General features: G+C 45.9%; 10 protein-coding genes across 10 annotated transcripts; 4 read left to right on the top strand and 6 right to left on the bottom strand.

The window, feature by feature from the left end:
• Positions 1-1,212: 1,212 nt before the first annotated feature.
• Positions 1,213-1,841, bottom strand: H6S33_004193 (uncharacterized protein; the record flags this gene model as incomplete). The annotated part of the gene is made up of 2 exons (XM_044835903.1): positions 1,213-1,416; positions 1,485-1,841. 2 exons carry the CDS (start codon positions 1,839-1,841, stop codon positions 1,213-1,215), a joined length of 561 nt encoding a protein of 186 aa, XP_044690931.1.
• A 1,414-nt stretch (positions 1,842-3,255) lies between these two features.
• Positions 3,256-3,549, bottom strand: H6S33_004192 (uncharacterized protein; the record flags this gene model as incomplete). Its single annotated transcript, XM_044835902.1, has 1 exon — positions 3,256-3,549. The coding sequence occupies one exon, from the start codon at positions 3,547-3,549 to the stop codon at positions 3,256-3,258; it is 294 nt and encodes a 97-aa protein (XP_044690930.1).
• A 657-nt stretch (positions 3,550-4,206) lies between these two features.
• On the bottom strand, positions 4,207-4,693 carry H6S33_004191 (uncharacterized protein; the record flags this gene model as incomplete). Its single annotated transcript, XM_044835901.1, has 2 exons — positions 4,207-4,605; positions 4,667-4,693. 2 exons carry the CDS (start codon positions 4,691-4,693, stop codon positions 4,207-4,209), a joined length of 426 nt encoding a protein of 141 aa, XP_044690929.1.
• Positions 4,694-5,689: 996 nt separating this feature from the next.
• Positions 5,690-6,085, top strand: H6S33_004190 (uncharacterized protein; the record flags this gene model as incomplete). The annotated part of the gene is made up of 1 exon (XM_044835900.1): positions 5,690-6,085. The coding sequence occupies one exon, from the start codon at positions 5,690-5,692 to the stop codon at positions 6,083-6,085; it is 396 nt and encodes a 131-aa protein (XP_044690928.1).
• A 1,446-nt stretch (positions 6,086-7,531) lies between these two features.
• Positions 7,532-7,954, top strand: H6S33_004189 (uncharacterized protein; the record flags this gene model as incomplete). Its single annotated transcript, XM_044835898.1, has 1 exon — positions 7,532-7,954. One exon carries the CDS (start codon positions 7,532-7,534, stop codon positions 7,952-7,954), a length of 423 nt encoding a protein of 140 aa, XP_044690927.1.
• Positions 7,955-8,353: 399 nt separating this feature from the next.
• H6S33_004188 (uncharacterized protein) lies at positions 8,354-8,779 on the top strand (the record flags this gene model as incomplete). Its single annotated transcript, XM_044835897.1, has 1 exon — positions 8,354-8,779. The coding sequence occupies one exon, from the start codon at positions 8,354-8,356 to the stop codon at positions 8,777-8,779; it is 426 nt and encodes a 141-aa protein (XP_044690926.1).
• A 1,349-nt stretch (positions 8,780-10,128) lies between these two features.
• Positions 10,129-10,599, top strand: H6S33_004187 (uncharacterized protein; the record flags this gene model as incomplete). The annotated part of the gene is made up of 1 exon (XM_044835889.1): positions 10,129-10,599. The coding sequence occupies one exon, from the start codon at positions 10,129-10,131 to the stop codon at positions 10,597-10,599; it is 471 nt and encodes a 156-aa protein (XP_044690925.1).
• Positions 10,600-16,058: 5,459 nt separating this feature from the next.
• H6S33_004186 (uncharacterized protein) lies at positions 16,059-17,523 on the bottom strand (the record flags this gene model as incomplete). Its single annotated transcript, XM_044835878.1, has 4 exons — positions 16,059-16,627; positions 16,685-16,934; positions 16,984-17,341; positions 17,405-17,523. The coding sequence occupies 4 exons, from the start codon at positions 17,521-17,523 to the stop codon at positions 16,059-16,061; spliced, it is 1,296 nt and encodes a 431-aa protein (XP_044690924.1).
• Positions 17,524-18,163: 640 nt separating this feature from the next.
• On the bottom strand, positions 18,164-20,911 carry H6S33_004185 (uncharacterized protein; the record flags this gene model as incomplete). Its single annotated transcript, XM_044835867.1, has 10 exons — positions 18,164-18,246; positions 18,296-19,013; positions 19,062-19,382; positions 19,446-19,571; positions 19,632-19,743; positions 19,808-19,893; positions 19,966-20,021; positions 20,079-20,215; positions 20,268-20,386; positions 20,492-20,911. The coding sequence occupies 10 exons, from the start codon at positions 20,909-20,911 to the stop codon at positions 18,164-18,166; spliced, it is 2,178 nt and encodes a 725-aa protein (XP_044690923.1).
• A 907-nt stretch (positions 20,912-21,818) lies between these two features.
• On the bottom strand, positions 21,819-23,491 carry H6S33_004184 (uncharacterized protein; the record flags this gene model as incomplete). The annotated part of the gene is made up of 5 exons (XM_044835856.1): positions 21,819-22,074; positions 22,135-22,526; positions 22,590-22,987; positions 23,044-23,248; positions 23,300-23,491. The coding sequence occupies 5 exons, from the start codon at positions 23,489-23,491 to the stop codon at positions 21,819-21,821; spliced, it is 1,443 nt and encodes a 480-aa protein (XP_044690922.1).
• Between the last annotated feature and the right edge of the window lie 1,762 nt (positions 23,492-25,253).

Genomic DNA, 25,253 nt, shown 5'->3' with positions numbered 1-25,253 from the left:
TCTCTTCATTGCACATGCAGCACTCCCAGCCCGTGCCCTGCCGGCTCATGTCGGTGGGCTCGTTGTCTTTGGAAGGTATGGTGCACGTTATTTTATCTTACTTGTTTTGCTAGTGGGGTTGGAGTTTGCGGTAATATATGAGTGAGTGGCAGTGTGAGGTTTCTAGGTCATGGGGCAAGAGGGAGAGGGAGGGGGCGGAGAATGGGGGGATGGCCCCTTTAAGTAAACACGAGGAGGTCGATAGTGAGTCCTAGAATTGAGCAGGTTAAAGATATGGCTCGATAGAATATGCCGTGTAGTAATATATTGGCAGTAGAATGGTCACATATTCGACAATGCGCAATGAATATACTTTTAATTATAGTTCGTTGGGAACACGTTTCGCCAATTGGAGCCACTTTCCTTCCCTCATCGCACTCGATCGGTAGGGCCTATGATGGCTCGCAATTTAATTCATACTGCGGCCGGGGGTGGTTGGTTATGCAGCGACCGCCAAGCCACGAGTGAGAGCTCATGACCTAAAGGTGTCACAGATCTTCAGACCATATTTCGCCGAACGTGTCGCCAGCATCTTCAATAACCGGAGCTCTCAATGTCTGGGTAAGGTGAATTGCCTGCGGCTTGCGATAACGCTAGAGGGCGAAAGGCCTGGATATCAAATAAGCTTATAATTATGAATGCAGAATTCCAATGCTGCAGATTTTCCAGGGCTTATCACAGGGTGCGGAGGGGGTTGCAATTGCTGGCCGGAAGTGGTGGTACTTGCTACTTGGGGTATATGTGTTCTCGATATGGTATATAATTATCCGCAGGTTGTTACGGGCGGGAGCGCCGCAGTGCGAGCTAGGGATCAGTGCAGATTGTTTGGGATTAAACACCTTGAGATATCTAAGATTGCTAACAACTTAGAGGGATATGAGAATGGCGAGAGGTAACAGCGCTGGAAGGTCAAGGAGAACTAGGATAAAAGTTGCTCTCGGAATCGGACAACATAGGGGATCACAGCAATAACAGTATTTTTCCATTATTATCCGCCAACTGATTAATCTGTCCTCATGACAAAGCAATACGACATGACCTTACGAAAGGATATCAATCCGCCTCTTGCACACCTATCTACAAACCACATTCATCAAGCGAAGCTACCATTATCATCATCCGCCGGAGCATTATCATAGCCCCCAGGCAAGCTCGTGTTCTCGTCGCAGGCATCTACTTCGGTATATGCTTGGTCAAGAATTCCAGAACATCCTCGCCCGCCCGTGCGCTCTCCCTTACGTGCCGGAGCCTTCGGTAGATGCCAGGCTGATCAACCTCGACTCCGGGTGGAGCCACATTTACCATATCATTAAACATGTTTACGAAATCACGATACCCTTCTAGTTGCGTGTCCACGAGTATTTCCAAATTCCTATTCTTCACCGGGTATTCACAGGTCAGTCGTCTGTAATTCTAATATGTTTCATTGCTTCATGATCCACTACCTTTGATCCCCCGCCCTCACTAGATGGGCCATTCTCCTTCTGGTTCTCCCCCTCCTTCTCCTTCTCCTTCTCCTTGCCCTTCCCCTTCCCCTTCCCTTTCTCACCCGCCTTCTTCAACTGTTCTAGTTTGTTCCTCACCACTCCCTCGAGTCTAATCCCTTCCTCCTTGAGTTTCTGCTCCATGACTTTGATTCTCTCCTCGTGGCGTTTATCGATGTCATCGCGGATAAAGTCGAGATAGGGCTCCTCGAAGATGTGCTCGTCGTAGAGCGGGCATTGCTCGGGGTTGTTGTTGCGGGCGAGCACTTCGGCGATGGTTGGTTTAGGACAGTTCTCGGGGGTGGACTTGTCGGCCATTCTGGGATCTGAAACAGGTTAGAGGTGAGAGGGTTATTGTACTGAAGGGGGCCTACATGGAGAGAGTGTAAGTGTTCGAGATGTTAATCTTTGATGCCTCGCTTCTTTTGATGAAACTTGGTAATTGAGGATGAAATGAGATGGGGATGGAGATGTAGATGGCTTTCTTGTAAGGGGAGAGCAACGTATCATTTTCGACGGGAGTTCCAAGGAGCCTCATCTTTGTCATAAAGCCACCTCTCCATGGAGCTTCTGTAACGCGTCGTTAAGCTGCAAATCTGTTCTACGATCTTCGGCTCAGCGTGAATTTCATAGGATGACAAGGGTACGGAAAGAAGAACACGACGCAATTATGCATCCAGGATCTACAGATGGAGTGCAATGCGCTCTTCTCTTTCCGCCGGTTTGTTGTTGAAGAAAACAAGAAGAGTGTTCATATCGGGATCTTCATTGTATTGAGGGTATGCTTCATAATCTATCACTCGAATTCTGTTCACATCAGCCGTATCACAGAGGAATCCCAAAACGTGTCCTACGGCAGAAATATGAATATGTTGCTACTTCGAAGTATCCAACCAAGACGTCTCTCGCTCGACACCGTGTACAGCACTCCCCTGAAAGAATTTGGCACCATTCTGCTTTCTTTCCTTCTCAATCATCATCTTTTAGCAATCCCCCCTCGTTTAACAACAGCACAGCCGGTTGACCTGTTTTGTGTTTATGCTACCACAGGTTCATAGTTCATGAAATTTCATTTGAGTGATTACTGACTATGGAACTACGTGTAGGTATAGGTATCTCTTGAAGTTACACACTGTGTGCGACAAGAAAGACCACATACATACCTAATCAGACACGTTTATAGCCAGTTCCTTCTGGCTACATTGCCGCATTACTGCATTCCCGAATGTTATTTGGCTCTCGGTTACCAGTATGTGGACCCATGAACCCTACGTGTGGACCTTGCTCAGGAGTCTTTTTTTTTTGTTTAATTCATTGCCCAGGAGTCAAAAGCTGTATCCAGATACAAATATCTCGCACCTCCGCACCGGAGACTTCAGCGGAGAAGGCTTGGCTCTTCCGAGATACACAAGACATTCGGACAATATAGTCATCACTTCAAGCTTCGAGTTCTATACAGCAAGCACGCTCCTTTGAATCTTGCTTCCACCAACTTGCGGAACGCAATGCGCACTGAGTTTATATTATTAGATTATGAATCTAAACGTGAACTAATAGATGATACAGAAAATGTTCCCTTCCCCATAAACCCCCAAACAAAAAACACCTCTTCTCAACTTTGTCTAAACAAACAATCAAGTCCTCGCCGCCAGAGGCGACTAACGGAATCAGCCAGAATAACACTCCACCCCCCCCCCCCCCCCCCCCCCGGGCTTTCCGTAACACGTTACACTTACCGCGTAACTTTCTCAACCCAGCCCCCCACCGCCCGCCCAAAGCGCCGGCTACGCTTATATTTCTCACACATCTTCAACTGCGCATCAGCTCTTTCTCTCCCCTCCTTTATCATCGCAGCAGTCCTTTCTCTTTCAAGCCTCTCTGATTCAGTAATTTCCCTTGGGGGAACAGGGGTCGGGGTTTTGTTAGGCTCGGCAGGGTTCTCAGAAGCACGGGCCTTGCCTTTTTTGACGGTTGTTGCGGGCTTGAGGGTCTGGGCCCATGATGGGATATACTTGTTGAAAGGCATGATAATGTTCTTATGAGTGTTGCAGGTTCTTGGCGTGTGGGTTGGTACTGTATGTGGGTCTGGCTGGTGAACATATGTAGGAGGCTATATGAGATTGTTACGTTGGGACGGTTCAATACTATAGGCTGTTGGTGAGCCCAAGTCTTAACCCCTTAATCGTTCTATATATCCGAGGTTTGGGACAATAGAATTTAGGAATCCATATAAGATTTCAGAGGACATCGACGGAGAGATGTTGTGGTACGTGAGAGTTGACAAGAAATCTTGTGCGAGTAGAAAATCAAGAGAAAAGCATTTGTTTGCCAGGCTACTGGTCAAGCACGGGCGGGACGGTCAAAAACTGCTAGCTATAGCATGCACATGTTAACGGGCACTCTCAGGTGTCCTTCCTCCATCGAGCTCACACACAACCAATAATATTGAAACTAACAAATCCGCATATATATAAGATCTATATAATGCTTAAAATGCTCCAGAAGAAAATAATATATTCAAGCCACCAATAATAACACTGCAAGCATAATATACAACCAAACAGAAGCCTTGTTAGCTAAGACTGCACCGACAGCATACTGCACCTCACTCACCACAGCACACTACAGCACACTACAGCACACCATACTCACCTCTGATCACCAACAAACCTCTTTCTAACCTCTAACTCGCTCTCCGCATGCCCTTCACGCAGAAAATTATACACAACGCACTGGCAACCTTCTTTTTCCTCCGTTCCATCCTAGCCCTCTTGGCCGCCTTCAACTCCCGACTGATAGACTGCCGATACTGGATCTCGGCAATGGAGCACAGTGTGGCAGGACCAGCCTCCTCATCCTCGGCATCTTTGTAGATAACCTTTGACTCAATCACCGCAGCTTCACGCTTGGAGAACGAGGATCCGTGAGATGTCGACGGACGGTCCTCAGGAATCTGGGGGAGCTCGGATTCGGCGTCTTTGGAGATGATCTTTGACTCAACCTCTACGGCTTCGGTCTGAGAGGATGGGGATTCCTGAGGTAGTGATGGAATATCTCTCTTAGGGATAGGTGGGAGGGGTCGCTGCAGGTGGTTGGACGTTAGTTGCGGAGAAAACACGCAGCTCGAGAGGGATGCAAGGTACCGAGTAGTTGGGGAGTTCTTTGATCATCCTTTGTGATACGTAAATGTGCCACTGAAATAAGTGTGATGGGGTGATTTGATACTTACTACCCTGAGAGATGAGGTCTGATTTATGGTAGTACGGACTGAGCTAGGGAATAGTAAGTGGGGGCAGAAGCGGAACTATAATTGTAGGGCACATACCCGACTTTCGACTGAGATATCAGATGTATTCCCATGGACTGTGACTGGCTGACATTATCGGAATAGGCTATCGGCAGGAACTATTCGCATGATTCCTTTCTTTTTTGTGCGAAATATCACGAGTCGAAACCTTACGTCAAGCTTAGGAACTTCCTTTCAATATCATCGGTTCATATTCAATAACAACAGCAAGTGCAGACATACGGGCAAAAACATCCTGATTTCTTCGTTAATGAAGTATTGGATATTAGGGTATCTAGGTATCAGCTACGATATGAACTCGAGAGGATTGTACATCAGTTACAACTCAGCTCTAGATACCCGGAACCCCGCGCCCCCGCGCCTCCGTCAGCGTTGGTATACTATCTGTCAGTATGAATATCTACACAGGCTAGACTACTAACTTTCTATATAACATATATAGAGCTGTCTTTCCTTCAATGCTTGGATTCTTCGGGATATTGACTGGTGGAAGCGTTTGGCTTGACTATAGAAACTGACTCATAACCAGTTTGCAGCACAATCTTCGAGGAGAGGGATCTTTTAGACTCTTACCAGTGACAATATTCAGTTCCCAAAATTCTCCCACGAAGCAAGCGATAGGTTGGCACCAACCATATCTGTATATGTATCTCCTTTGGTGCTCCATAAGCATACACACGTGGGCAATGCTACTGTACTAATCATAAATTGAATGGGGCCACTATTACCTAGTAGGATAAAAGAAGCTTGGTTAAGCCTCTAAACCATTAACCACAACATTCTCAACACGGCTAAATCAAGACGGCCACATCAACACGAACAAATCAACAGGAAGTTAATTTCACTCTCAAAAGAAACCATGGCATCATCAAGCAGATCTTCAAGAGCACCAGCCAGACAGGACCGGGCCACGAGCGCTGACGAAAAAGAGGAATTCTGCGACAAGCTTGTCTCTGATCTTCTCAAGAAGCTGAACCAATTTAAGGCTGATATTAAGGAGGATATTGATTACTTGAAGGGAAAGGGCGTAGATAATGTAGACTGGGGGGCGGAGTGCCATGCACAGGGCAAAATTTGGAATGAGCTGACCCAGGAAGTGGGTGACGTGCAGGAAATGCTTGATTCTATGCAGACAGCGGGGTATAGCAGCCGTGAGACTGCTAAGAATAGGATAATCAGGAAGTACGAAGAGGCCCTGAAAGCTCAGAAGAGGTTTCTTCAGTTTTGTGAGAAGCATATGCCTCCTAGGCGCTAGTGTACTGGTGGGCGTATATCTCTTTCTTTCTTTGTTAACCTAGTTGGGTCACTGTGTTAGATTCTTCGTTTATTAATTATGTATCCTCAAGGTATCTTTACCTAGCCTCGGAATGATTGGGTGAAAATAAATTATCATTATTAATTCTTTGGTTCCCGAGCATGTTATCAAAGGAGGTTGAATATCCTCTTCGGTTTTCCCCCGGAGCTCATCCAAAGCTTAGGCTTGCATGCTTCAGTGGTGAAAGCTTTGAATTGAGTTTCTCTCTGTGCCTGTATTCATTACGTACCTGTGCTTCAAGAGCAGTCTCCATACTGTGCAAGTGACTCTCGTAAGTTGGGTACAGAAACTCGGGCCCAATATCACTTGGAAATCTCTAAATTAATTCCCTCCTGAGACATTTCTTACCATACCTACCAAGTGCCTTGATTCCCTACCATAACTGCCGTTGCTAATCTACTCCTACATAGGAAAGAAACCCGGCCTTCACGCTTGCTGTTTCATTAATCCTTTTTCTCTTTCTCGGGCTTCCTTTCTCTATCCACTTTGCTCCCGCCCTCCTCCTCAGCTAGAATCCCCAAACGCCTTAATTTCCAAATATACCAGATTTGAGATGCAATAAGTACATCACAATCCTGAATTCTTCTATTTCTCTCGATGCAGTCTTCTATACTACGATATAGAGGCATGTTGGTTATTGTGCCGTTTGCGTCATTGATTTGTGAGACATTCAGGTTTTATTCTAAATATGTTTCAAAACTCCGGCTTGACACTCAACGCTCCACTAAACCTCCACTTGAAAAAGAGTTAGGAGAGAAATCCGTGGTGAATTGAAAGACTTTCAGAGCGGATTATATCCTTGGTACAACTAACGCTTGAAGGACGCACATGGATTTGTACTTGTATCTCTGAGTGCTCATGGTCAAAGCAATGTGAGCAAGGAAAACCCCGCCTGTATTCTATTCCCACCCAGCTAGCTGATGACGTAGCAGCGATGGGCTTCTCGCGGGTGGGGTGCTGGTACCTATGCTGTCTGTGGATATAGAGCTATTAATTGTGTATATTTATATTATGGCTCAATCGCAAAGTAAGAACCGTATTCGCTATCCAAGATTGAATTGCTTGAGGTGTTGATCATGAGTGATAGACCATTACTCTAAATAAATGAGATTTACAAGGCGCAGACACTGATTTCCCCATGTTTTGCATAGGATACTTTTGGCTGTCATAAGGAACGACGACTAGATTTACTGAAACGCATACCAATGGGGTACTTACTCTCAAAGAAGCGTGCTGCACCCTGAATGGACAGACAGGTGTATACTATGGGTGTATTCTAGTCGCGGCATTTATAAATAGCCTCCCACCCCACAAAAATACCAACTGTTCATAAAACTGTAAAACTCCTTAACTATCTCAATCCCAACGACCAATCAGTCGCCCAAAATGCTCAAGTTCATCCCCATCCTCTTTCTCTCCGTCCTCCTCCTCACCTTCACCACACCCACCACCGCCCTCGAAGGCAGCACCATCTGCGAGACCAGCTGGGGCTCCCCACTCGCCTCCGATCTAACCTTCCTCGCCGGCGACTTCGAAAACCGTGTCATCCCCGGCGGCCGCGGCCCCTGCTTCCAACTCAACGATAGTACCAACGGCCGTCCCGGATGCACCGGATGCTGGGGTTTGGGCCGTGGCTCTCTCCACGTATCAATCTGTGGAGCCAAGGGCGCTTTGGTCAACTTCATAGATATCGCGGCGGCTCTTAGGAGACTTGAGCTCGTGTGCACCAAAACCCTTGGTGGTAATAGGAGGACTGGGGGGAAGTGGAGGGTTAAGGGAGGGCACTTTGAGATTCTTGCGCATGTCTAAATCATGTGTTCAGTGGTCAGTTAGGGTTGTCTCCTTAGTTGAGACTGGGAATTGGTATTAAATGAAATTAAACTTAAAATATCACTGGCCTGTTTTGCATAATGTACTTTTGGTCGGCATAAGGAAAAAAGACTACGTTAACTAAAATGCATGCGATCCGAGTTCTGACTTTCAAAAAAACGCGATGTGCTCTAGATCGACGGATAGCTGCATAGTATGAGTGTACTCTACCCCTCCAAAATGACAGTATTTCTAAACGACATTTCCCCCCATCTTTCAATTCCTCCCAACTCGCCCCCCCCCCCCCCCCAAAGCCATAAAAATACCACTATTCAGAAATCGATGAAAGTCAAGTCCCTAGTTACCGCGATCCCACCAACCACCAACCAGTCGCTCAAAATGTTTAAGTTCCTCCCCGTCCTCTTTCTGGCTGTCCTCCTCCTCACCTTCACCACCCCCACCACCGCCATCGAAGGCAACACCGTCTGCGAGACCAGCTCCGGCTCCCCCCTCGCCTCCGAGTTCATTTCCGTCGCCAAAGACTTCGAAGACCGTGTCGTCCCCGGGGGCCGCGGGCCTTGCATTCAGGGAAAGTTCAACGACATCAATGGCCGTCCTGGATGCTCCAAGTGCTGGGACTTGGGCAGTGGCCGTCTCGTCGTCTCGATCTGCGGAACCAAGGACTCCAGATACTCCTACAGTGACCTTGCGGCGTCTCTTAGGAGACTTGAGCGCGAGTGCACCAACAGCTTTGGAGGCACCCGCAGGACTGGGGGGAAGTGGAGGGTTCAGGGAGGACAGTTCGAGATCCTTGTGCATTTCTAAACGATGTGTTCACTTGTCTGGGGTACTCTCTTTGGTTGAGACTGGAGATGGGTATTAAATAGAGCGGACTATAAAATTTCAATGGTGGCGCTTTAAAATTCCTTCTCTCCTAATAAAAGATGTAAATCGAGTGATAATATGTGATTCCATCCCGCAAGTAAAATAAATAACCTTTAAACAAACCAACGACCCAGGTGATAGCCACTACCAAGGGAACACCGGTCTGAAGTAGATTAGCCATGACCTGTGAGAGACTCTATCGTTCCAAAAAGCCAGGCGAAACCGAGGTATGCAGAAAGGTGCAAGGCAATAGCAAAAGCCGTTACCGCTTGGTTTTTGGACGGCCGGACGTTGGCCAAAAGACCGACTGCGGAAAACAGAATCAAGAGTGGAGAAGTTGGGTTTGAATTGATGTCAGGTGTGATTATTGTTCCAACACCTGGAACCAGTATCCACCAATCACTACAATGAATCAGAAAGATCAACATGATCATACGATGAACAAAGCAGCCAATCAACTCGAGTCCAATCTCTGTCAGAGACAAATCTAATGAGCGTCCGGTAGTTCTCCTAAATACCTAGAGCGCCTGGTAAGAACAGAGGACAGAGCCAATGCACATCCAAATATGTGCATAACATATAACCCAGCACAAAATACCACTTTCGAACCTAATAGTGATTCGGAGGCCTTCAACAGCTCTCATATGATCAGCTTATAACAGAATAAAATGGACAGCTGTGAATAAATTCGCAATCTGAAACTGCAAGACGCTGTGATTTTGAAGCAGACATCAGTTTATATTCGACACGGCGTTCTAGAGAACTCACACTGCTTTTCGATTCACGATACGATCAAGCTATATTTCCCCGATTTGAGATTTGGATAACTTAATAGAAGGTCCGCCCTCTTAGTACTATCCGAGCTATCTCGCTTATTACTCCGGGCTCTGGAGTTCTAGACTAAAACTTGAAAGGACGCATGAATAAATGTATCAAGAATCACTAATCAACAAATATCTGAATTCAACCGCTATAAGTATTATATGAAATGAAAAAATGAATACTCACTAGTGTACGCCTCACAGATAAACCGTAGAAAAGACATGAAAGCGGGTGTCTCGGCGGATGCGTGGATATTATCTGGCTATGAAAGAGTCATTATTCTATAACTCGATAATTCAAGGACATATCTTTATAAATACGTATCGCTCTACACCCTCTGTCACTCATACCTTCCACTTATCAAACTCACCTAAAGCATAATCAATCAAAAGAGTACCTCCTCCAATACCTACACCAACCTCATCTTCTTAACACCCATCCAAGCAGCAACATCAAAATCCAACATCATGCCCAACATCAAAGACCTCCTTCGCAAGTCCAAGTTAGGCCCCGAAGATGGCACCACCCCTGCTACCATCCTCTCCCCCGTCGAAGAAGAACTCACTATTCTCTCCGACATCTGTCAAGAGCTTACCAAGTCCCTCTCCGCACCCCCCTCGAGCGAGCAGACTCTCGGCGTGGACGAGGAGCAGCACCGCTTCCTGGAGGAGATGTTCAATAAAGGTGTTTCCAGTCGCAATAAGATTCACCATATGATCGCGGAGGGAGACATCAGCAGGGCAGTGGTGAGGCGGTATGAGGAAGAGAAGAGGGAGTTTAATTATCTACTCCACGCATACAGACAGGGTAAGACAACGAAGGTGGAGGTGCCGAAGGTGGAGGAGAAGGCAGAGCCAGAGGCAAATAGTTTGTTAAAGAGGGCGGGGGATAGGTTGAGAAAGATGAAGGGCTCCAAGGGGGCTGATGGAGAGGTCTAGGCATAGATGCATGGGGCATGTTGACGGCGGCAGGTGCTGGATTATTCTCGGAGAGCGAGTATATCAACAACACCCTCAACGTGGCTGTTTCTTTTTGATCGGTTATTTTCGTTCTTTTATTCATTCTTTAATTTCCCTTTGTTTTTGTTTTCTTCGCTCTCTCAACTTCACAGCTCTACGTACTTCCAGTGGCATGCAATAATGATAAATGAATTCAACGTAACTATCCTCTCCATTAGCATTTGAGCAACTCTGTGATCCGATATGATACGTATTCCAACCATAATCGCGACGCTAGCTCCAATATTGAGATAATTAATTTACAACCCGTGGCATTTTCCCCGATTATATTCTAGATCTGCTCCTGGTTGCACCCTATAGACCTAGGAGCCTATGGACTTCTCACATACAGAAGCACCCCGAAATCCTCTGCTTTCTCTATAAAACGCTCATATACGTAATGCTAAACTGGTAAAGTATTACTTATAGTATGGGATGATGAAGCAATCTGCGTATAAATGGTAACCGCTAGAGCCCAGGCTTTCTAAACAGTACAGATAACCTACCCCATAGAAAACCTTTTGAATTTACCGTCGCGTCGACAAGACCCTCCCTTCCGTTCGATCCCTCCCCAGATAGTCATCTGAAGGACCCCATGCTGCTGCTATCCCTCCAGAGTGCATTATGATCTACTGCCGTTATAAACTCAGTACCTCTCTTCCGAATTTCCGATATGTATACTAATACACAAAAAGAACAAAAAATACTGCGGATATCCCGCGGGGAAGAGTTCCCACGAAACATGTGCTACAGTACTCCCACCCCCGGTTCGAACCCTCAACCTCCTGCGAGTCAGGAAGAGGGAATACACGCGGTGTAATACATCCCGACGAGCTGTCTACCACCAGACCAAGCTCGCCATACTGTATTTTTTCCGGGAGTAATACTTAAGACACAGTCGGCTAGTACCGTGGTCCGACTAAAACACCTAACCCTAACTCCCATTGATCAGCCTTTCGCGACTTGAGACTAGTATTTGTTCTAGACATAGACCTTGCGGTGGGAAACTCATAAATCTTTCCTACTCAAGTACAAACCGCCTTGGGCTTCGTTTTCTTACGGGCTCGCACAGGTTGCAGCGCATGAGTTTAAGGCTCACTTTTTTCGGTCAACCCGGAACTAATACACCCTGAGCTTACCAAGTAGGTTGTAAACTCATGTGTAAACTGCATGTCACGAAGGCAAAATTTACAAAATAAAGTCCTACTTCACTCGCCTCAAACTACAAATACTCAACCCTCTTGAGTCTTGACCCATCCGTCCAAGGAAGCTCAATCTAACCAGAGAGTAATCTCGTAAATTTTCTTACATCATAGTTCTCGGAGAAGAACAGTGTCAAGTCATTATCAGATGTATCCCCGGTCCGTTTTTTCCCCAGTTCTAGGGGTAATAACAGCATCTCCACGGATGTAACAAGCTTGAGACTCTACACCAAGACCTTATCTTTCAAATTTTCCCGGTCCGGGGGTCATCCTCGTGACGACTCTCCTCTACGAGGATCGTTACAATCAGCAATTAACGGCCATAAACCTCCGGAACCAAAGTGAGCTTCCTATGATAACCTACCGCAGTTCGTGGAACCTTTCCCTCCTTCTTATCTACAGATCTTTTCCTACATGAGCCAGAGATAGCAATCATAGCCTACGCCATACAAAATCCCTAGCGTGGTCGAGACCGCCGAATGTCAGCTTGTTTCTAGTCTCCCTTCGTGATTGAATCAATCATCGGTTCTCAGGAACACGAAGACACCCCGCTTCTCAGCCACTGCATCGATTATAATGTCTTTCTAGAAGTCCCGCTTCGAGGATATACGCTTGCCTGTAATATCTGTACAATTAGTAAGGTTTTCATGTCTGGTCTAGGGAGGGGAGTGTGCTAAAAAATACCATATCCAAGAATGTCGCCCCACAAACCTATCCACATATTCGATACGAGATTGCCCACCGTGATCAAGTCTGCCGAATGAGAGCTCGTTTGTTGCCGCTCGCTCTCTGGGAAAACCTAAGACGAGCGGAAATAAATAAGAAGTCACCCCGCTGGGAATTTCGGACTGCGTTTTAAAGTGCTTGGGTATGTTAGCGTGGAAGACCGTGTGTGCGGAGCGGGAATGCTCGGGGACTCTGCCGGACAGGGCTGCCTCCATGTTGAATATTGGCATCTCCCTTCACACTTGTCGGTGGTGGGTCATGGATTATCACTCGCGCTCCTCACTCCACTTCAACGCTAACGGAACACGCTAATGTGTCTACAGCGAACCTTCACACGTCCTTTTCAAGCAACACTCTCCCATCTTTCATCCCTCAACATGCACCAGCTCTTCTCTCTCGTGTCTAACCCGCACCTGTGTATCCTTCCTCCACGACCTCCGCTACTATTCTCCGATCCACCGCGTTCCTCCTGTTGGTTCGCCCAAGCACCCTTACCGAAATTCTCTCGATTAAAGTGGTTGAAAGAAGTTCAGAAGACGCCATCGTACCATTCCAGTTTATATTTTCCACACCGATCAACCAGCATCCATCAACCAGCAGCCATCGGCCAACGACCATCACAATCGATATCACAATCAATATCCCAGCGTTTCATTGTCACTCCCGCGCGCCTTTCTCACTCCCACGCTCAGCGTCATTGAGCTACCAGTATAGTCCTGACCCAAGACGCTGAAGCAAGAAGCGATGCTCATGCAGATGGAACAACAGTGGAAACCCCCAAGCGGAAATTGAGTGGAGGTGACGATTTGTCCCCCACGCGCAAGAAGGTCTCGGAGGGTAGTTCCTGATTCCGAATTGCAACCTTCGTGTTTCATGTTTCTTTCTGTTTTCGCTTTACGCTTTTGGGTATCCTTTGATGTGTCTAGTACTTTTCTGTTGCTTTGGATCGGACGCCGGGCACGCCGCCCCCACTCCCGAGTAAAACTTGGACGGATGTCGGACATGTTCTTGGGTTAGATCCATGTATATTCTTTTTCTTACTGGGATGCTTCAGATTTTGTGCGGCTCTCGGTTTAATCGAGATGGTTCAATATTTATGGGAACCCCCCTGGGCGAGGAGGGGCTCCTCCGGCCAAGCAAAACTTAGGAACGAGATTTTGATATCAGAGGATGACACACTATCGGCTTTCTGTGATCATAGCGTCCAGTATGGCTAGGCTGGAAATCCCAGGTACGTAATACTAGGCCAGTTGTTCCGGCATTTCTGCTGTCTGCCAGGAAAGGTGCAAGAGTAAATGAAGTACAATTGGTTCATAATAATGGTAGCTTCGCCAGCTACACCTCTTTTGATTACTCTTTTACCCGTTTTCCCTCACGTTAGTGTTGTTCCCTGATCACTAACTACACTTTCAAAGATTCCACTCCTCGGCACATCGAACTTGTTATTTGAGAGATCTGAAAATATAAGGGAACGCACCATCCTACATCCTCCCGGGAAAGACCATGCAGAGCAGCAATGAAGATAACTACCCCTTCAGATAAAGCATACCTTAATACACCACCATCGATTCACACCACCGCCGATATACGCCCCCGCATTCTCACTACTTAGGTCCGGAGGAAGGAAATCATAAGTGAGCTTCAAGGTTGAATGGTTATACATTCATTTTCAACCGTTGTCACTGACTTACGAATTCTTTTCTGCGGGATCCTCTCCTGCATGAGTCGGGGCAGGTGTTTGGTGCGGTTTTCATATCTCGGATAAGGCTTTATGCAGGTTTAGTGGTGTGTTGGGTTATTCAACATCGATATTCGGACTAGACGAGTGAGGCCGTCTAGTCCCTGTCATTACTTGATGTTTCTCTTAGTGGAGAATGAGGGTTACTAAGATGTTTCTACTGTGCGTACCAGGAACGATATTGAGAAACCCAGAGATTCCCTCCCCAGAGAGAGTAATCCCAAACGAAATTGCGACTAGTGGTCACAGTGACTCGCTGCCCCCATACTCAAAGTTACTACTGCCCATCTTATCTCCTCTTGGTTTAGATCTTTTTCTCTGTTTTTCTTTAGACATCCGCCCTCCTATGCATGTTCTTCACTAGCGGAATCCCCCCCAGCGGTTCCCCGGCTCCGTCTCAATACAAGTTCTCCATTACTGCGTCCCTATATCCAAATCCTTTTCTCTCATCCTCTCACTTGAAAGTACTGTTAAGAAGCCGAAGTGTGCGCTCTAAACTCTCCTGTTACTGTTGGCTAGGTTTTTGTCCGCCCGCACTAGGGGTTAGGACTTAGTCACCAGTTATCACTCGATCCTAGATCTCCTCTTCTCTTTTTTTGCTTACCTTGCCTTAGCGGGGAACTAAATATGTAGGCCCGGAACGACTTAATGCATGATCAAGATGTAGCACACCCCGCTTTTCTTCACCCATTTATCGTGTGCTGTCGTTTGTCCATTCTAATGTATTCCGGTGGGATTGCCTGTTTGCTCACCCAAACCTTCTTAAAGCCATGGTTTAATCTTACTATTTAGACTTCCGGGTTAGGCTACAACTACAGATATTCTATTACAGTCTCTGTCTCTCCTCGATGTGATGCCTGGGTCTATTTAGGGTTTACAGAATTGCTCTCCTGAAAGCTCGAATGCTGTACATGTGTGAGGTTGAGACTTTTTGAGGTTTCGAATGAACCGATGTTACTTCATGCTCTGGACTTTAAGTTCTATATGAATCAATTGCATATACGGAGGTTGGATAATACGCGATGTCGTTAAATGAATAGTTTAATATTTTTGTAATGCCAAGGCCGAGTGAGTGTTTGTGATGCAATTCCGGGAATGTTCGATTGGGGTTTTTTTTTTTTTTAGAGTGCATATAAGATTCTCAATGTACGGATTAGACGTGGATCGAGTATCTTGATAATTACATGGAAAAATATGGACGAAAGATGAAGAACGACATCATTATTGCCCATCTTAGAGCGGTGGAGGGGGAATTGCAATTGACCGGGGTTACTCATCAAGGCTGCATAGATTTCTACTCCCTTTTCTCTTTGTGTCGAGGGTAATAATACGATTTGCACATTTGTCACATCTTTCAAAACACCTTCTCATAAACACATGAGTCTACCCTAGATTCCGGAGAAAATTATCATGTTCATCTGGCGGTTTTAATGTGGAAACAAATCCTAATTTCAAAACTATATATGGATATATAGATAAGAAAAGGATTCCCACAAAAAATCTTCCTATTTCGAGATGATCGTTGTAATGGTTCTTTTCCAACTGTTGCTAAACCTGCGTAAGATCTTCCATTTCCGCCACAATTCCTTCCGTCGCCAGTTATTGCAGGGTTTCTGCGTCGTCGGTCGGTATCGTTTCCTGTGAAGCCAAAAGTTATGAATCATACACTAAGCTCACTATTTACCTGAATATTAATAGTGCATTCAGTGTAAGGTTTCGATGATATATATGCCTTACTTGAGATAGTGGAGTACACGTTCCTTGTAAATACGTGCGCAACGACACTTCAAATCTTTACTCCACACATATTCATGCTCAACAGCGGCATTGTCAATGATCTTGTTAAGCTCCTCCCAGACTCTTACCACCTCCTTCACTGCTTTTGAGGTTTTAATATTCAAGATGGGATTAATGTAATCAAGTATATCATGGATTGATCTCTCAACTTCCACCGCAGCGTGACCAGCGTTAACGCGGTGCCTCAAACAAGAGATCGTTGTGTTGATGTTTTCTTTGGTGACCAAAAGAAGTTTTGGGAGGTAACCACCTTCAAGAGTGAGAGTAGCGAAGATCCAACCGGCGGGGACGAAGATTGTTTCGCCGGGGTTGACGATAATCATCCTTCCACTGGTGAGAACTGGCGCGATACGGCGAAAGATGGGACCCGGTTGCTCATCGTTGAGGTCATTCGTGGAGTGGCTGTGGCGATAAAAGACTTTCTCGTTAGACTCCGTAGGAGGCCAGAGTATCCACAAGTTACGGATAGTCCCCTCGTGCAAGGCCATTATCGGAAGTCCTCCCTCTATATTTTGTTAGTAAGGTCACTCCGCTAATCCTGGCCAGAATTACGCAAATATACCAACGCGGAGATCTGTGAACGAATATTTCGGGGTGGCATCGATAAGGGTATAAGCGTGAACAGGTGTGCACACCCTTCCTAGCTGAGGCGGAATAACCATTGTGTACTCGATCTGGGTTGAGCCGGGAGGGGAAAATGAAGCATGAATGTTGTGTATTGATTGCACATTTTGAACAAGGTGATCTCCAAATATTAACTGCCGAGCAACAGTCACGAACTGCGCATTACTAGGAACCTTCTGAATAAGAACCTAAAATAGGTTAGCATGATTGATGAGACCAAAGTAATAGGAAATATACATGATCTTGCGCATTGAGTATTGCTTCAAGCAGGTCACCCGGGGGAGGTGGCCCATTTTTCCAGCACTGTTCTCCCTTGAAAATAACCGGCCTTGACGGCATAAACCGCAGAATAAGACCAGCGGTTAGGGTCTCGACAGGTTTCATTTTATAGATGCATCCAGGATTCAAAATTTGCCCGATATTAGGTATTGTTTGACCATTGTTTTCCTGAAACTCGCTCACAGTCTGACAGGTGCGCTCAACAATCGAGTTACACTTGTACTCACAAGAAGCTTGATGACCGACCAGATCAGTACCAGGGCATGGCAGCTTTATTGAGAACTTGCAGCCATATTTGCTCCATTCGCAACGATGTCTGCCATCTATATATTAGTGGTATTCAAAACTAAATGACTACGGTTTAGAACTGGGAACTTACTCTTCCGTCCTCATTGAAGCTTTTTTGTTTTTACGTTCAGAGTTGTGCTGGACTCTTTCTTTACGGGTCTGACTAGTCCTGCCGGAATTCTTCCTTGATCTGTGGGAGGTTGGACTCATTTGTGCTTACGAGTTAAGATAAACGAAATGGATAACAACCTTCTGATAGTGTTAGGTTTTTGCCGGTGGGTTGTGGATGAGGACTGGTGGGGGTGGAGAGAAATGGCCGCGGTATGGAGTTATTGCGTTGTGAAATGACCAAAAGTGTAAGTGGTCGGGAGTGGATGTTAGGAGCGGGTGCTGGGGTGAAGGTGAGCAGTGAGGTGGGGAGCGGAGGTGCGAAGTGGTTTGGAGGGATAGAAATAGTAGGTGTGAGAAGAGTGAAGGTAGGTAGATAAAAGGTAGGTGTGAGTGGAGGTGAGATCCGGGAGATAATGGATCTTGGGGGACGTTAAGTGGGAAGGATACCAAGTTCACTAATACAGAGAGTAGTATGTGTGCAACCCCTTAAGTTTAAAGTCTCTTCGTCGGTGATCGACTGGGATGTGCAGGAAGCGTGGATTTAAATTTCGATCACAATGATGTAAATTCTAGAACTATAGTTTCCGTCCAGTCCTGCGATATTTCTTTTCGACATTGTTTTGCTATTGATCTCCTCTTCCAATTTCACCTACATCCTCCTCCGGATCCCTTAAAACTTTCCTAGCCTTGTATCTTGATGGTCATGCGAAAGCATTTGCCGGGACCGCTCCCTCTTAGCCTAATCCACCTCATATGTCCGCTTTACTACAATGCTTAGAAAAGGTCTCAACCAGTTGCTGTAATAACTCATCAGCGCATGTTCTACTTCAAGGAATGAATAAACTCACTTCAAAATTACAACAAGCCATACTTCCAAACACCGGGTTTCTTTGCCCGCACCTCTCCGTTACTACTCTCGGGCTTGATATCCCAAACGCAATCTTAGCTAAAAACCGCGGATCGTCCCTGCTGGGCGTGGCTGCCAATACCGCCTTTATCTTATTTTGATCAATTGGTATATCCAAAGCTCCGTCATATTGGTCTATCTCCACCCTCACTCCAGTTTTGCACCACTGGCATTTGGCACATTTACCGCCGGGAATCTTATCCCCGAAATGGTCGGCAAGGGCAGCAGCGAAGCACTTCCCGTCAGTAATGAGGTTAATGACCTCTTGACTTTTTCTCAGGTCCTCCATTTCCCGAAGTTCCATTTGCTTGTATATAGAGCTAATTAAGGACTCCCTATCTTCCCTTTCCCTCGGAAATGGCCTTATTATGCGGTACCTATTTACCACGCCAGAAGGCTTAAGCTCGACGTAACCTTTGTCGCTCCAGTCCTGAAGTTTGCGAACAACATCTTCACGGGGGTATCCTAGGCGATCACTGATCATGTCGACGTCCACTACCCTCATGGTTCTGCCGACGCTAGAGTTGGTGATTATAGCGGTGCCAATTAAACAGACTTCGGACACGGCTAGGTGATAGCGGAAGGAAGGTTTATAGGCATACTTGGAGTACTTCGGTGTAATCGCCCTCAGAAGCTCGAAACGAAGTTCTAGTTGGGAGTAAAGCAGGCCTAGGGTGTTCATCTTTTTAAAGTCAGAACATTGTAACTCAGTAAATCTGAAGTGTCTTACCTTAATATCCCATGTTTTACTTTGATGATAAAGATTTGCCTCTATGACGTCGTCTTTTCCCGCTGCAGCATTGCGATCGAAGAGCTCGTTCAGAAGACCATGAATGCTCTTCTTACTAGGTAGATCGGCTCGGCAGAGTGTCTCTCGTTTCTGCCAATCACGGCTGCAGAGGTAAAGTACGCATTTACTTGGCAGATCGTCACGGCCTGCACGACCGATTTCTTGGCTATATCCTTCTAAACTGCGTGGGAAATCGTAATGAACGATGTTTCGGATATCCGCTTTATCGATGCCCATACCAAACGCAATTGTGGCGACAATCTATAGCGTTGCGAAATATTAGGAATTTGAGCATCTAAGTCAGAATTTATTCCATTCGAATACCGTTATGTTTTTTTGGGTCATGAATTTCTCCTGGACCTCTAATCGCTGTCCCGCCTCCATCCCGGCATGATATGGCAAACTGGGAATACCACTCTCCACTAACTCTTTGGAAACCTCTTCCGTTTGCTGTTTGAAACATGTCAGTGAATAGCCTAATTTTGATAATAGCGCCCTTTCAAACCATACCTGCTGACTGGTCACATAAACAACGGTTGAGCCAGGATTTTCCTTCAGGAATCGTTTGAGTTTAGGCATTTTATCTTCAATTGTCGCAAAGGACTCTGCCAACAGGTCAAGACTATTAAAGCTTATCAGCCACCTTCAAAGAGTACAGAATATATGTTTTAAGCATCAAGACCTACTTCTCTCTATAGGTAGTAGTCCTAAATAATCCATCTTCCGGGATATCAAATCCTTTACAAATATCTGCAGCAACACGCGGTGTAGCCTTGATGGTATTCGGAATATATCAGCAGCTATAGCATATAAAATTATCTCAAGTCCAATTTTAACAACTCACTGTAGCGGTCAAACATAAGACCCTCTCTGCCTCAATTTCTTTCGCAAATCGTGCAACTAAAAATCAGGTACATAAGCGGTTGAAGTTAATCACCATGAATCATATTTCCAAACCTTTGAGGTAATCGGGGCGGAACGCTTGTCCCCATTCGGATATACAATGTGCCTCGTCCACGGCAATAAGTCGAATTCGAAGATGTTTAAGTGTGGCTACGAAACCTTCGTTATTGAGCCTTTCTGGAGCGCAATAGCTAACGTAGGTGTGATGAGTAGAGATATAGGTAATTTTATAGGCGCACTTACAGAAGCTTTAGTTCACCGCTTCGGAGAAGGTCATAGGTTTCCAGGACAGATTCCCGGGTTTGTGAGGAATCGATAGCCGCTGCTTTGACACCCCTGGCTTTTAAAGCGTCAACCTGGTCCTATCATTGGACATATATAAGTCAGCAATGCGTCCCTCTAACAATCCATAGAAATCGGTGCCTTCCTGTGCTAGCAAACACCCTACGAGATACCAGGCAACAAACCTTCATCAATGCAATCAATGGGCTGATCACTAACGTCAAGCCACTTTTGACTTCTCCCCCTTGATCGTCTTCATATTCATCAAGCGCTAGAGCTGGAACTTGATAAACCAAACTCTTTCCACCTCCAGTGGGGAACACAACAACTGCACTCCCGCCGGCAATCAATCTTGATATAGCTTCTTCCTGCTTCAAACGAAACGCTGGGTATCCCCAGGTTGCCTGAAGCACCTTTCTCGCGAGGGAAGATGTAGTTGGGTATGTTTGTTTAATCTTTTTGGAGGATGGCAGCTCCGTAAGCTCAAGCTCAATGGGGCGCTTTTGGTGAACAGTTAGGTTGCCTTCAATAGTTGACGCAAGCTTGACCATATCCGCCTCATCATCGCTAGACAAGCCAAAGTCTTCATCGTCTGATTTGCTCATCTCGGTAGTGTTGAAGGTTTGGAAAATTGCTGAAACTTGTTACTAGGATGATGTGGCCTAGTACATGCAGTTACTTTGACATCGTTGTTAGTTTTCTGACTGACGCGTTGTAACGCACGTGCTGGCGTGCTGACAGGGACTTCACGACGCGATTGGTTAATTATTTGCATCGTGCCAACTAAAATGGGATCGGTCAGGCAACCCAAGCCAAGACTTCCAGGTTCTAGTCCTAATACCTAATACGAATTTAAATTATACTACTCGTTCAATTAGCCCTCCTAGTGATTCTCTGCAGCTGGAGTACTATCCTTCACGTCTCCCATCTTAATTAACCTTCGAAAACTTCTCAAAAACGTGCAAACGACATCTAGCTTTTGGCTCTTGAGTAAGTGGAGACCATACCACAACTACAGTGCCGAATACAGGGGAAACGTCTGCATGTACTAAGAAAATAGGATCAAGAATCTGAAAATACAACAGCTGGTATATTTCCTAAATAAAAAAGAGAGGGGTTCATCTCGTTAAAATGGTTTTAATTCAAACAAGGGAATTGAGTAGTTTCATTTGCATACAGAAACTTACAAGAAGATTTCCATACTTGTATTTATCCCGGAAGGGTACTGTGGTACGAGTGACTGATTTAAGAGCAATCATATAGGCGTCTTCCTAGCACGGTAGGAGTCGATCGCTCAATCTGATCTGCTACACCTTGTTCAAGACGTTGCGAAACATCAAACTCACTATTACACATGGAGGAGCTTGCTAGCTGATTGCGTATCACTGGAAGAAAAACCACTTTGAAAGACATTGTTCGACTTAAGAAACCAGAGCTACACCCCCCTCCTTAAATTCATCCTTCATATGCTAGAAATATTTGCACTATTTTATCGGCCAACACTACATATAACTATTTCAACCTCGGAACCAAATCTCCGAAGAGGGACTTTGGGTCCCACTCTTTCTTCAGTCCCTGTAATCTTGCTACCCTTTCCTCATTTCCGTATGTGTCGAGAATACTTTCATCCCCTCTATTAAAGTTCACATAAGCCGAGACTTTATGACCACTACGAAACTCCTCATCTTGGAACATTTTCCGGACCTCGTTCCCGAACTTTGTAGCAGCTGGCTCAGTGTTGGGATCATCGTGCCATACAATTGGGAAGCTGGCTCGGCAAATCTTATTAGAATGTGTAACAGTAAAGCGGGGATTGATAGGAACTTACGCCCATAGGTTTACATCCCTATGCGGGAAAGCCGTGTCGTCCTTTCTCCCGATTTCCCGAGCCTTTTCCATCGAGAACATCTCCACAAGGACTATGCTCCGGAAAGCGTCGGGGTGTGCGCTTACGAACTGGGTATACGTCTCCCAGATCTTACGCATACCCGGGGCACTTAGCTTTTGCACACCCGCTCCGAACATCGACTTGAACCCGCCGTGCTTTTGGTGCGGGAGTTGCAGGGCGTCAATGAGATTATAGGGGATGCGACCTGGCTGTACATGGGGCGGGGTGTTGAGGGCATGGAATGGACGCAGAGAAAGAAGAGGCCGGAAATATGCTTCAGCGGCTGAAGTTGGGCCGAAGTAATGGAGCATCGCCAGGCATACTGGTGAAATCTAGATCCTGTCAGCATACTCTCCAAAATGTATAAGAACAAGACAACCGGTGGGGAAGGCTACTCTATCACCCTCCTTCTCATGCGCAAAACCAAAATATGCCGTTGCCTCCCCCTTTGTCCAGCCCAGCCCATTTAGAGCTTCCACCAGATCTTCGAGCTGCTCCTCGCCCCACATCAATGTCATCTCCCAAATACTTCCATCGTCACTGCCCAACGTCGCTAACGGATAAGTACGAAGCGTCAGTTCAACCACCAACCCAAACCTCATCCCCGCTCCTCTCAGCGCCCAGAAAAGCTCCGGATTCTTCGTCTTCGAGACTTCGATCAGCTCCCCAGCAGCAGTGATTACCCGAGCACTCAGAAGGTTATCGCATATGAGTCCATGTAGGCCTACGAGGGGTCCAAAACCACCTGCGAGACTGGAGCCAGATACCCCGACTCCACCGCAGCCACCGGCAACTACAGGGGATAAATTTAGTTGACATTGGAATACGAGAAGAGTTCGTAATACATACCAACACAACGTCCTTGTGGGTATACGGCGGAGATCAACTCCTCCGTCAGGGTACCAGCTTGGACAGTAACACTGTCTTCGTGGAGGGTGATTTTCTTGAAGTTGGAAAGATCGATAATTACTCCTTCTTTCCCGATAGTGCAGAAGTTGCTATGACCACCTGCTTTGACAACAAAAGGGACTGAGTTTGAGGTTGCCCAGAGAATCTACTCCGGGGTTAGCATTGGTTTCTGGTATGAGGGAGAGGGGCGACTGACGGTTTCGAGTGCATCGCCCACTGTGTGGATCTTGATGATTGCAGAGGGCACCTTCTTGTTGAGGTCGGACCAGGAAGTGAACGTCTCAGAGAAGATTTTAGCATCAGAGATGAGGTGAATTTGAGCTTTAGAGCTTAGTGTCGGCCCCAAACTCTCCACAATATTTTCGAGGGGTGTTTTTGTAGCTGCCATCATGAATACTTGAACTGCCGGTCTGACGATATCGAACAGTGGCCGGTGGGCATTTCCTGTTCCTTATATCCGGAATTGATGCAATATATTGTCGCTGGGGGTCTCCGGAAGCGGATGTGGCTATTACTTCTTTGTTGGATACCCTTTGTCTACAGTGCAGTAATGTGGAATGTGAAACCGGGCAGAGTCCCACGGACACAAACTTTATTGGTTCATCGATCATAACTCAAACGATTATATCCACGCATCTTTTTTTTTTTTTACCCCGGACCCATACTTTAAAACGAAAGGATAACCGGTGATCAGCTTACACTATTGTTATATCCCAAATTCTGGGCTGTCTCAACGGCTACAGTTAGTAGAATTGTCTCGCCTCCACAGATAAGCTGAGACAACGGTTTCATGTCTACTCGCATTTTTCTAACGTTTGTGGACGCGACTAATATTTCATGCCATACAAAAATACACCAAGCTCATGATTTTGTGTGTATGCAATAATAGTTCAGTTCAAAAACGGAGATACGAGTATGGTCGACATTGAATTTATGTATGTCTATCCTTAGGCGCCCCGTGTGGGGGATGGACAGAGTATGATAAGGATTGTAATCAGTGCGCGGAAAAGAAAAATAAAGTAGGGGTTACATACCATATATTAACGAAGAAATTAATAAGATATAAAGCTTCGTATTGCAGTTGTTTTACTACAGTCGCGCCTTGCTATCTCGTAATTCAATATCTCGGATCACTTGCTGTCTCGTACGGATTTGAGGGACAGGTACTGCCCTTCTCCACCAAAAACTATTTGCTGTCTCGTATATTTGCTATCTCATAGGGGTTTGGCTTCCAGAATACGCTACCGACATAACGAGGTGCGACTGTACATACATACCTCTCTCATGGTGGTTACACGTGCACTCACCAACACGTGCAATACTTCGGGGGTGCCAGTCATCGTTATGTACGCAGTCAGAGTTTCTGCTTTAAAGCTTACTGTACATGCTATACGCTTAGTGTTACGTACTTGGCGGTAAAAGCATTATATCGTTCGACCAACCAGAACTAGGAGTAAAAGGACTACACGAAGAGCTTGAGGACCGATAAGGCAATGAAAAATCATTGACTCTGTGCCGGAAGGCGAAAATCTTCAAACAGTATGAACCGTGTTCCTATATACATGCAGTTATATCTAATTTATCAAGCTTTTAATCTGTCAAATGTCAGAAGCTATATGTAGCAATACTTGAGGTGATAATCGAAAGCCTGATAGTACCCATATTAACCTTTTTGGTCCAGATTAACTATTCCAACGGTTTTCAAAAACCCACAATGTTGGAGATACCGCGGCATTCATATCTTTAGCACATCACCAGAGGACATGGGTTGTCAAACAAAGGCGTTCTAAAACCATATCGAAGTTCTCCTCCTTGATTGTCCCACCGTAACTCTATCCGAGCGAAGTTTGAGCTTGGGCCCTGCTGGCTGTTTGACCAATCCCCACTCATAGAAAGTTCTTGCGTCCTGTCTGATTCTTATGAATCCCCGTACTGATGACTGCATGTCAGCATTTCTTCCCTCTCCAATATTCTGATTAGAGAGGGAAGATTTCTCGAGTGCAAAAAGAAAGCATTTCGTCAGCGTCCTACATCCCTTCTACACAACAGTGATGGTTACAACTTGATACATCGGATACTATCCAACATTTCAACTGTAAAGAGTCAAGACGAAATATCAATGAGTATCAAAATATGCGGGGAAGCGGATA

The sequence above is a fragment of the Morchella sextelata genome (assembly GCF_020137385.1).
Source record: "Morchella sextelata strain SCLS chromosome Unknown scls_17, whole genome shotgun sequence".
In the NCBI taxonomy this organism is placed as follows: domain Eukaryota; kingdom Fungi; phylum Ascomycota; class Pezizomycetes; order Pezizales; family Morchellaceae; genus Morchella; species Morchella sextelata.
Note: the sequence above shows the minus strand (reverse complement) of the source record. Positions and strands in the feature narration are given on the sequence as shown.